At 44.1% G+C, this 11,608-nt stretch overlaps 1 protein-coding gene across 1 annotated transcript in view; it reads left to right on the forward strand.

Annotated features, from left to right (window-relative positions):
• The first annotated feature begins 1,146 nt into the window (after window positions 1-1,146).
• LOC109878707 (G-protein coupled receptor 176) overlaps window positions 1,147-11,608 on the forward strand; it is an 18,030-nt gene continuing 7,568 nt past the window's right edge. Inside the window, exon 1 of the mRNA XM_031836821.1 lies at window positions 1,147-2,609. Coding sequence (XP_031692681.1) covers window positions 2,399-2,609 — 211 coding nt within the window. The 5' untranslated portion in view covers window positions 1,147-2,398. The remainder of the gene's footprint in view (window positions 2,610-11,608) is intronic.

Raw genomic sequence — 11,608 nt, forward strand, 5'->3', positions numbered from 1 at the left:
TTTTCTTCACTCGTCTTCCTTTCCTTCTCTTCACATTTCCACCTCACTCTTCTACACTCTCCTTGCTTCACTCTTTTTACTCCCTTAATGTTTCCTTCTCCTTCCTCTCCAATCTGTATTAATAAATAGGATACTATTAGATAAAATACTTTGGTTAACAGATTCCCATTGCTTGCCTAATTTTTGTATTTGATCTCAAAAACATTGTTTGTAATAATAAATGGGCAGACTCTGTAATCATATCTTTACCTTTCCACCTCTGTCTCCTTCACTCTTCTTCCTATCCAGTCTTCCTCCTCTTCTTCCTCTCCACTACTAATCTTATCCATGAACATTTCTAAATATATTTTCACACTACTTATAATGCCAAACCATTAAAATTGTAATCTACTATTCTCAGAATTCATTGTGCATTCATTTAATATAATAATATTTTCAAAATAGCCCGTCCACTACATGTTTACATGAACCTAGCTACCATAACAGTAGCTAGCTAACTTAGTCCACATAACTAACGTTACCTATTTAAAACCTTTATAGAGCAGATCATCTATCTATTTAATAAATTGTGACATTATAACATCACTAGCTAGTATCTCAAACGATACCTGGCTTGAAAAGACATTTGTGGTGATGTTGTGGATTCACTTGACACTTACTAGCTTCTGGCTGAGTTTTCCACAACAGTTTTCTCTAAAACTATCGCGAGCAAGTAGTTAGTAGAAGAAGAAGAGTGAATGAAGCTGCTATAGAGAGCAGCCCCCTCTGCTGGACAAAACAAGCACAACGCGATTGAGACGTCAACCGGTAGGCTCTGCTGCCGGGTCTTTCTTGCCAAGTAAAATATTTCACTTTGCGGTCTGTTTTTAACGCACAGTTAAAAACGGGGACATTTCCGGGGACAGCTCCAACCGGGGACAGGCCACCAAAAACGGGGACGTCTGGTCACCATAATGTACACGTAAATGCCTTATGAAGAAAGAAAATACAATAAGTTATACAAGTAAACATTTGCATGGTGTGTGTATGTATATACCATGTGTATCCTGTAAGTACGACTAAGAAACTTGGAACTATTTTAAAGAGGAATCTCTCATCTGCATGTTATATCGGGAGATATGGCAATATCTTTTGGCCTCTGGAGTTCCTTGTAGACCACAGTGACATGCAACATTTCAGTACAACGATTAGGGAAAGAACTGCCTAGGCAACTGTAGCTGTGTGCTGCGACGAATACGTTGAAATGCATAGTGGTATCCATTGTTTTAAAGCTGATTTGAGTTTATTTAGACAGCCTATATATATATATATAAATATATATCAACAATTTCGCGCACTCTCGTTCTTTATTAGTCATTAACAAATGACACTATAGATAGAGGCTATGATCTTGCCACGAAGGGGAGGGGCTCTTGCCTCTGGTGTGCTGCTTGAGAAATATCCGTTCCCCAACAGCACAGCAAGTCTACCGAAAATACGGACCGACAGATTGCGGCGGGCTGACGGTGACGCACATGGAGATCATTTTTACATTTTTTAAATCAGTTGGACAGAGAGAGACAGATGAACGTGTTTTCTCTTTTTATTTCAAATAGTCTACTGCGCCAGACTGATAGTCCAAACAGCCGATTTACCGCTTCATGAGAGCGAGATGTTCGTGTTGTAGCCTAAAATACTGTCAGTGGGCTCAATAAGACAATCCTTGAAGGTATGTAGCTAGGCTAAATCTCAGATATTTTAGGAAAAATTACACTGCGTTTCAGTGAACAAAAATCCGTGAAATGAAAACGTGCTTGATATTGGCACATCCTCTCCTCATTCAGATGTGTTGATGTAGAATATCAATGCTTATGACTGCAGCCTAGTCAGTCAATAGCCTATTCGTGTTTTCATGTAGGTTTAAGTATATATATTTTTTTAACATGAATGTTTGACAGAAGTTTACCTCTTAAAGGTAGCATTTTTCATCACCATGGACAGCGCACGCTCATCAGTTGTGGCATTGAGAGATGTCACCAAACATGTTTTGGAAAGACAAAAATGTACATGATGTAATATTTGGGCAATCTGAACAACATATGGAATTGTGAATCTATATTCTGTCCGTTTTTTCCAAAATATTATTTTGACTGTGTGGACTTGAATGAATGCCATTCTGTCTTCAAATTTGCCTCTAGCCTGTTTACCCGCTGGGCAGTGGACTTTTCAACACCTCAGGGAAAATCCATTCTAATATCTCACTTTCCAAATCAAATCAATCTTGACACCATTGCACATACTAGTGAATAATAAGTGGAGCAAGTATTCACTTCTGATGAACATTCAGCCTATTCACCGGCTATTCACTGGTTCTTAAAGATGTCATTTAAAGTTAAATACCCTCTTGGGGTGAACTAAAATGGATGTTGGGAGTTGGGTTCCTACCGCAGGAGATGGGGCTGCGAATTTCACCCCGGCCAACCTCCTGCTGGCTTCCCATAGTGGGACCGGTTCGACACCGGGGGGTAACGGTCTGTCCAACAACAGCCAGCAGCACTACATCACAGACCAAGCCTACCGGGACTTCACCACTACCATCCAGGTGTTCATCCTCATAGGATCCCTGTTGGGTGAGTGAAGTATCCTACACCATCTGTCTCTGTCCTCTCTGTCTCTCTCTCTCTCTCTGTCTCCTCCTCTCTCTCTCTCTCTCTCTCTTCTCCTCTGTCTCTGTCTTCTCTCTCTTTCCTCTCTTCTCTCTCTCTTTCTCTCTTTCTCCTCTCTCTTTCTCTTTCTCTCCTCTTTTCTCTCTTCCTCTCTCTCTTTCTCTTTCCTCTCTCTTTCTCTCTTCTCTTTCTTTCTCTCTTTCTTTCTTTACTGTCTCTCTTCTCTTCTCTTCTCTCTCTCCTCTCTTGTCTCTCTCATCTCTGCTCGCTCTCTCTATCTCTCTCTCTCTCTCTCTCTCTGTCCTCTCCCTCTCTCTCTCTCTCTCTCTCCTCTCTGTCTCTCTTTCTCTTTTCTCTCTCTCTCTTTCTCTCTCTTTCTCTCTTTCTCTCTCTCTTTCTCTTTCTCTCTCTTTCTCTCTTTCTCTTTCTTTCTCTCTTTCTTTCTTTCTGTCTCTCTCTTTCTCTCTCTCTCTCTGTCTCTTCTCTCTGTCTCTCTCTCTCTCTCTCTGTCTCTCTCTGTCTCTCTCTCTCTGTCTCTCCCTCTCTCTCTCTCTCTCTCTCTGTCTCTCTTTCTCTCTCTCTTTCTCTTTCTCTCTTCTCTCTCTCTTTCTCTCTCTCTCTTTTTCTCTCTTTCTTTCTTTCTCCCCCTCTCTCTCTCTCTCTCTCTCTCTCTCTCTCTCTCTTTCTACGTGCCTTTTCTTAATCTGTTTACGGTAACGTGTCAACCTCAGTCCCTCTGATTGTAGCCGTAGCTGCTATGCCAAATACACTATATATGCAAATGTTTCAAATGAGTGGATTTGGCTATTTCAGCTACACCTGTTGGTGACAGGTGTATAAAATCGAGCACACAGGCATGCAATCTCCATAGACAAACATGGCAGTAGAATGGCTTTACTGAAGAGCTCAGTGACTTTCAACATGGCACTGTCATAGGATACCACCTTTCCAAAAAGTAAGTTGTCAAACTTCTGCCCTGCTAGAGCTGCCCGGTCAACTGTAAGTGGTGTTGTTGTGAAGTGGAAATGTCTATGAGCAACAACGGCTCAGCTGCGAAGTGGTAAGCCACACAAACTCACAGAACGGGACCACCGAGTTCTGAAGTTCTGTGGTGTAAAGCTTGCCATTAGACTCTGGAGCAGTGGAAACGCGTTTTCTGGAGTGGTGAGTCACGCCTCACTATCTGGAAGTCCGACGGGCCAATCTGGGTTTGGCGGATGCCAGGAGAATGCTAGCTGCCCAAATGCATAGTGCCAACTGTAAAGTTTGGTGGAGGAGGAATAATGGTCTGGGACTGTTTTTCATGGTTCGGGCTCGGCCTCTTTGTTCCAGTGAAGGGAATTCTTATCACTACAACATACAATGACAGTTTGGGGAAGGCCCTTTCATGTTTCAGTATGACAATGCCCCTATGCACAAAGCGAGGGTCCATACAGAAATGGTTTGTCGAGATTGGTGTGGAATAATTTGACTGGCCTGCACAGAGCCCTGACCTTAACCCCATCGAACACATTTGGGATGAATTGGAACGCCAACTGCGAGCCAGGCCTAATCGCCAATCATCAGTGTTCGACCTCACTAATGCTCTTGCGGCTGAATGGAAGCAAGTCTCTGCAGCAATGTTCCAACATCTAATGGAAAGCCTTCCCAGAAGAGTGGCTGTTATAGCAGCAAAGGGGGGACCAACTTCATATTAATGCCCATGATTTTGGAATGAAATGTTCATCTATAAGCGCCTTCCCCACCTTAGACCCACTTCAATTTTCTTGCTGCCCCAATAGATCCACAGATGATGCAATCGCCTCCACACTGCACACTGCCCCGTCCCATCTGAACAAGAGGCATACCTATGTAAGAATGCTATAGCTCATAGCTCAGCATTCAACACCATAGTACCCTCCAAGCTCATCATCAAGCTCGAGGCCCTGTGTCTGAACCCTACCCTGTGCGACTGGGACCTGGACTTCCTGACGGGCCACCCCCAGGTGATGAAGGTAGGAAAAAACACCTCCACAACGCTGATCCTCAACACTGGAGCCCCACAAGGCTCCGTTCTCAGCCCTCTCCTGTACTCCCTGTTCACCATGACTGCATGGCCAAGCACGTCTCCAACTCAATCATCAAGTTTGCAGATGACACAACAGTCGTAGGCTTGATTACCAAAAACGATTAGACAGCCTACAGGGAGGAGGTGAGGGTTCTGGGAGTGTGGTGCCAGGAAAACAACCTCTCACTCAACGTCAACAAAACTAAGGAGATTGTGGACTTCAGGAAACAGCAGAGGGTGAACCCCCCTATCCACATCAATAGGACTGCAGTGGAGAAGGTGGAAAGCTTCAAGTTCCTCTGCGTACACATCACTGACAAACTGAAATGGTTCACCCACACAGACAGTGTGGTGAAGAAGGCGCAACAGCGCCTCCTCAATCTCAGGAGGCTAAAGAAATTGGTCTTAACACCTAAAACCCTCACAAGCTTTTACAGATGCACAATTGAGAGCATCCTGACAGGCTGTATCACCGCTTGGTATGGCAACAGCACCGCCCGCAACCACAGGGCTCTCCAGAGGGTGGTGCGGTCTGCCCAACGCATCACTTCCCACTCTACTGGACACCTACAGCACCCAATGCCATAGGAAGGCCTAAAAGATCATCAAGGACATCAACCACCCGAGCCACTGCCTGTTCACCCCGCTAACATCCATACGGCGAGGTCAGTACAGGTGCATCAAAGCTGGGACCGAGAGACTGAAAAACAGCTTCTATCTCAAGGCCATCAGACTGCTATACAGCCATCACTAGCACAGAGGCGGCTGCCTACAGACATAGATTAGGAATCACTGGCCACTTTAATAATGTTTCCGTATCTAGCATGACTCATCTCCTATGTATAAACTGTACTCTATACTATTCTGTGGCATCTTAGTCACTTTTAAATTGTGTTTTACATATTGCATCACCAATTTCATATCAGTATACTGTATTGTAGTCTATACTACACCACTGACTGTTAAACAGCCATCACTAGCACATCAGAGGCTGCTGCCTATAGACATAGATTAGGAATCACTGGCCACTTTAAGGAAATAAACACTAGGCACTTTAATAATGTCTCCTTATCTTGCATCAAACATTTCATATGTATATACTGTACTCTATACTAGTCTACGGCATCTTAGTCACTTTAATTATGTGTAAATATTGCATCACCCATCTCATATGTACATACTGTACTCTATACTATACCACTGTATCTTAGTCCAATGCCGCTCTGACATATGTGTATAGATATCCTTAATCCATTCCTTACTTAGATTTGTGTGTATTGTGTGTATTGTTGTGAAACTGTTAGATATTACTTGTTAGATATTACTGTTAGATATTACTTGTTAGATATTACTGTACTGCTGGAGGTAGAAGCACAAGCATTTCACTACACCCACAATAACATCTGCTAAACACGTGTATGTGACCTATACAATTTGATTTGATCTGCTTTTGTCCTGGGCATTAGTGTTATAGTGTTATAGATTATCAATATTTGCTCTTCCTCTGTATAAAAGCCATTGAGTTTGGTAACCAGTAACCACGGTGCTCCATTATTGCCCAGCAAGCATTTGAAACACTGATGAGGCCTGGTGCCAGTGATCTTTACAACAATAGAGAGAGGGATGAGGAGAGAGAAAGGGATGAGGAGAGAGAGAGGGATGAGGAGAGAGAGAGGGATGAGGAGAGAGAGAGGGATGAGGAGAGAGAGAGGGATGAGGAGAGAGAGAGGGATGGGGAGAGAGAGAGGGAGGGATGGGGAGAGAGAGAGAGAGGGAGGGATGGGGAGAGAGGGAGGGATGGGGAGAGAGAGAGGGAGGGATGGGGAGAGAGAGAGGGAGGGATGGGGAGAGAGGGATGGGGAGAGAGAGAGGGAGGGATGAGGAGAGAGGGATGGGGAGAGAGAGGGAGGGATGAGGAGAGAGGGATGGGGAGAGAGCGTGAGGGATGAGGAGAGAGCGGGAGGGATGAGAAGAGAGAGGGAGGGATGGGGAGAGAGGGGGAGGGATTGGAGGGAGGGATGAGGAAAGATAGGGAGGGATGGGGAGAGAGGGGGAGGGAATGGGGAGAGAGAGGGAGGGATGGGGAGAGAGAGGGAGGGATGGGGAGAGAGAGGGAGGGATGAGGAGAGAGGGATGGGGAGAGAGAGGGAGGGATGGGGAGAGAGAGGGGGGATGGGGAGAGAGAGGGAGGGATGGGGAGAGAGAGGGAGGGATGAGGAGAGAGAGGGAGGGATGGGGAGAGAGGGATGAGGAGAGAGAGGGAGGGATGGGGAGAGAGGGATGAGGAGAGAGAGGGAGGGATGAGGAGAGAGAGGGAGGGATGAGGAGAGAGAGGAGGGATGGGGAGAGAGGGGAGGGATGAGGAGAGCGTGATGGGAGAGAGGGATGAGGAGAGAGGGAGGGATGAGGAGAGAGGGATGGGGGGAGGGATGAGGGGAGAGAAAGAATGGAGGAAGAGAATGAGGAGGACGAGAGAGTGTGTGAGAGAAGAGAAATAGTCCAATGACCAGCGTTTTAAAGGTATAGATGACCTCATCAATGACCTGTGTTTTAAAGGTATAGATGACCTCATCAATGACCTGTGTTTTAAATGAATAGATGGCCTCATCAATGACCTGTGTTTTAAAGGTATAGATGACCTCATCAATGATCTCTGTTTTAAATGAATAGATGACCTCATCAATGATCTCTGTTTTAAATGAATAGATGGCCTCATCAATGACCTGTGTTTTAAAGGTATCGATGGCGTCATCAATGACTGGGCGGCAGGTAGCCTAGTGGTTAGAGCGTTGGGCCAGTAACTGAAAGGTTGATAGATTGAATCCCAGAGCTGACAAGGTAAAAATCTGTTGTTCTGCCCCTGAACAAGGTAGTTAACCCAATGTTCCTAGGCCATCATTGTAAATAAGAATTTGTTCTTAACTGACTTGCCTAGTTAAATTTTAGTCTGGATTCAGAGGGGGCCCTGTCAGTCTGGATTCAGAGGGGGCCCTGTCAGTCTGGAGTCAAAGGAGGCTCTGTCAGTCTGGAGTCAAAGGAGGTTCTGTCAGTCGGGAGAGATGGGCTGGAGGAGAAGATTGCTGGGTTACTGAAGAGTCAATAGGGGACTGATTTGAGTATCCCAAATGGCACCCTATTCCCTATATAGTACACTACTTTAGACCAGAGCCCTATTCCCTATATAGTGCGCCACTTTAGACCATAGGCCTATTCCCTATATAGTGCACCACTTTAGACCAGAGCCCTATTCCCTATATAGTGTGCCACTTTAGACCATAGCCCTATTCCCTATATAGTGCACCACTTTAGACCAGAGCCCTATTCCCTATATAGTGCACTACTATAGACCAGAGCCCTATTCCCTATATAGTGCACTACTATAGACCAGAGCCCTATTCCCTGTGTAGTGCACTACTATAGACTAGAGCCCTATTCCCTATATAGTGCACTACTATAGACCAGAGCCCTATTCCCTATATAGTGCACTACTATAGACCAGAGCCCTATTCCCTATATAGTGCACTACTATAGACCAGAGCCCTATTCCCTATATAGTGCACCACTTTAGACCAGAGCCCTATTCCCTATATAGTGGCACTACTTTAGACCAGGGACTCAACCATGGTCTCCTTCAGCCAATCAAACTAAGCAAAAGTTTTCTAGAACACTGGCTTTTAAAGCAGAGAAACAATTAGAGTTTCCTGGAAGAAGAAAACTAAATAATTGAATGCCTTTTTGAGTGCTCCGTCTCAGTTAGTGAGGGCTTCAAAGTCTCTGTCAGTTGGAAGTAGGAGCTTCCAGGAAGAGCTGAGAAGATTGGAGTTGCGGAGCTGTGCCTGTTAGCTCCTAAAAAGACTTCTGTCAGCTTGACGAAGAGAAGATTGTGTCTACCTGCTGTGAGGGCCTGAAGGGCTTCTGTGAGATGGGGAGAGAGTGAAGGAGAACTAGAGTTATTGAAGAGTCAGATAGTGAATGAGGGAAAGAAAGATGTCTGCCTAGTTCAGAAGCACTCAGACCGTACAGTCCACAGACCACCGTTCCGAGACGGAGAGGTGTCCCGCAGGTGCCAGTCCGTTGAAACATAACGAGGATGATACATAGAAAAGAAAAAGTACAGCTCATTTTAACCAGCTCAGTGGTTACCCATCCTCCTGCTTTCAGAGACATTTAAATACATACAGTTTGGCAAAACCTTATGTATGGACAGCCTTATTGAAAACAAGTCTCAATGCCCATACAGACCAGCAGTGCATATTGGAGCCGATTCTGACCCGAGTTAAGAGCACGTAAATGAAACGTAAATCCCTTTTATGCACTTTTCTTTTCATGCGTATTCTGATCTTGGAACTTGAAACTTCAGCATGAGAATAGCGTGCTTACAGATAAGCTGTTTTCTTACCTTGACATACTGTGAAACTTCTGTTAATAACCCGGGCTTCTATTAGAGACAGGCTTCTATTTGAGACGGGCTTCTATTTGAGACGGGCTTCTATTTGAGACGGGCTTCTATTTGAGACGGGCTTCTATTTGAGACGGGCTTCTATTTGAGACAGGCTTCTATTTGAGACGGGCTTCTATTTGAGACAGGCTTCTATTTGAGACGGGCTTCTATTTGAGACGGGCTTCTATTTGAGACGGGCTTCTATTTGAGACGGGCTTCTATTAGAGACGGGCTTCTATTAGAGACGGGCTTCTATTAGACAGGCTTCTATTAGAGACGGGCTTCTATTAGAGACGGGCTTCTATTAGACAGGCTTCTATTAGAGACGGGCTTCTATTAGAGACGGGCTTCTATTAGAGACAGGCTTCTATTAGACAGGCTTCTATTAGAGACGGGCTTCTATTAGAGACAGGCTTCTATTAGAGACGGGCTTCTATTAGAGACGGGCTTCTATTAGAGACAGGCTTCTATTAGAGACGGGCTTCTATTAGAGACAGGCTTCTATTTGAGACGGGCTTAGAAATCTTCTTTCTTTTTTCCTGATAGAAACAATACCATTCTGCATGCACTGTACTTTACAACTTGACAACAGCTAGGTAAATGAGTCATCCCTTTGGATAAGAGGCTGGATGAATATATAAATGACACTTGTTTTTGATCTATTTGACCTTATAAATCATTGGAGACGTGATACCAGTCATGTGGCAGCAAACTGAACCATATCAACAAACATTTTCCTACAGTAAAGTTTATGAAATGCTGTGCCATTATGCAGAATTGAAATTGTACGCCCTTTTAACTTTCAGGGATGGGTACTCTCGAATGTCTTAATTATAGACTATCCTGACTTTCCATCTCTCTCTCTCTCTGTGTCTCTCTCTCTCTCTCTCTCTCTCTCTCTCTCTCTCTCTCTCTCTCTCTCTCTCTCTCTCTCTCTCTCTCTCTGTCTCTCTCTCTCTGTCTCTGTCTCTGTCTCTCTCTCTCTCTCTCTGTCTCTCTCTCTCTTCTCTCTCTCTGTCGCTCTCTCTCTCTCTCTCTCTCTGTCTCTCTGTTGTCTCTGTCTCTCTGTCTCTGTCTCTCTCTGTCTCTGTCTCTCTCTCTCTCTCTCTCTCTCTCTCTCTGTCTCTCTCTGTCTCTCTCTCTCTCTCTCTGTCTCTATCTCTCTCCTGTTTCTATCATATTAAATAATATCCACTAACAGTATAGACCATCAGTAGGATTAATAACAACACATATTCAACTGACAATTTACTGTTAGCTCCCTTCAAATTGTTATAGCCGACATTATCATCCAGTTGAGTTATTACTTCCTCTGTAGACGATGTCACGTCCGTGTGGGTTGTTGCTGAGGATCATTAGTAACAGTGGATCATATATAAATAAAAGACATGTGGGATAATTCAATCAGTTATGGAGCGGAGCGCAGACCAAGCAGTAACAGTTTGAACCCGATGCATGGCCCCTTTCTTGGCCGTGTCATCACACAGTTCCATGGTTAGTGCAGGCGACAGATGAGGGTATAGCCTACTAATGTACACTATTCTCCCTATTATAATTCTATGTAAACCAATCTTACAACATTACCACGGGTTAAAGAAATGAATGTGACACATTTCAGAATGAATCTAGACACTGCTTTCTTTCTTTAGTGTGTAAAGGCTCTCCAAACCAATTTTAAAAAAAATGTATTATTCATAAATACTTTCCTAACCCTAAATAATTCACAAGATCAGACTATTCTTAAATCTATCAATTTGGTGCTGAAACAGAGACAAATATGGATATATTAGATGGCTTTCTTTTATTGATCTTTAAAATTATTCTAGCGAGTCTGTCGACAAAATTGTAACTAAAACACACCATATTTAAAGGGATGCCTTAAGATAAAAGTACTGACAACCCTTTTTGAATGAAAACTTCACGAGGAAATCTGTTTGGCCAGCGAGTGGTAGGGTTTTCAGCAGGTGAATGAAATTGATTCAGAGTGTGCAAGGTAGCCACACCTACAGAGCGAGGTTTGCAAATGAATAAGCTAAGTCTGATTTAAAAGGCGTCTGTAGGAAGACGTCTGTAGCGAAAGGCATCTGTAGGAAAGGCGTCTGTAGGAAAGGCGTCTGTAGGAAAGGCGTCTGTAGGAAAGACGTCTGTAGGAAAGGCATCTGTTAGGAAAGGCATCTGTAGGAAAGGCGTCTGTAGTAAAGGCGTCTGTAGAAAGGCGTCTGTAGGAAAGCGGTCTGTAGAAAGGGTCTGTAGGAAAGGCGTCCGTGTCTGATTCGGCCCCATAATTATAATAATGTATATAATTAAATAATGGAGGATATGAACATACAGAGACTTTGTCTTGAAAATGGCACTCGCTGAAATACCAATTATAAAAGTCCTTTATTCTCCTCTGTTTTTATGTGCACTTTTCTATCATAGCAGCTCAAGGGGGACTCCTTCAACTATGGACATGCGGATGTATTATTTTTCATT

The sequence above is a fragment of the Oncorhynchus kisutch genome, linkage group LG12 (assembly GCF_002021735.2).
Source record: "Oncorhynchus kisutch isolate 150728-3 linkage group LG12, Okis_V2, whole genome shotgun sequence".
Lineage (NCBI taxonomy): Eukaryota > Metazoa > Chordata > Actinopteri > Salmoniformes > Salmonidae > Oncorhynchus > Oncorhynchus kisutch.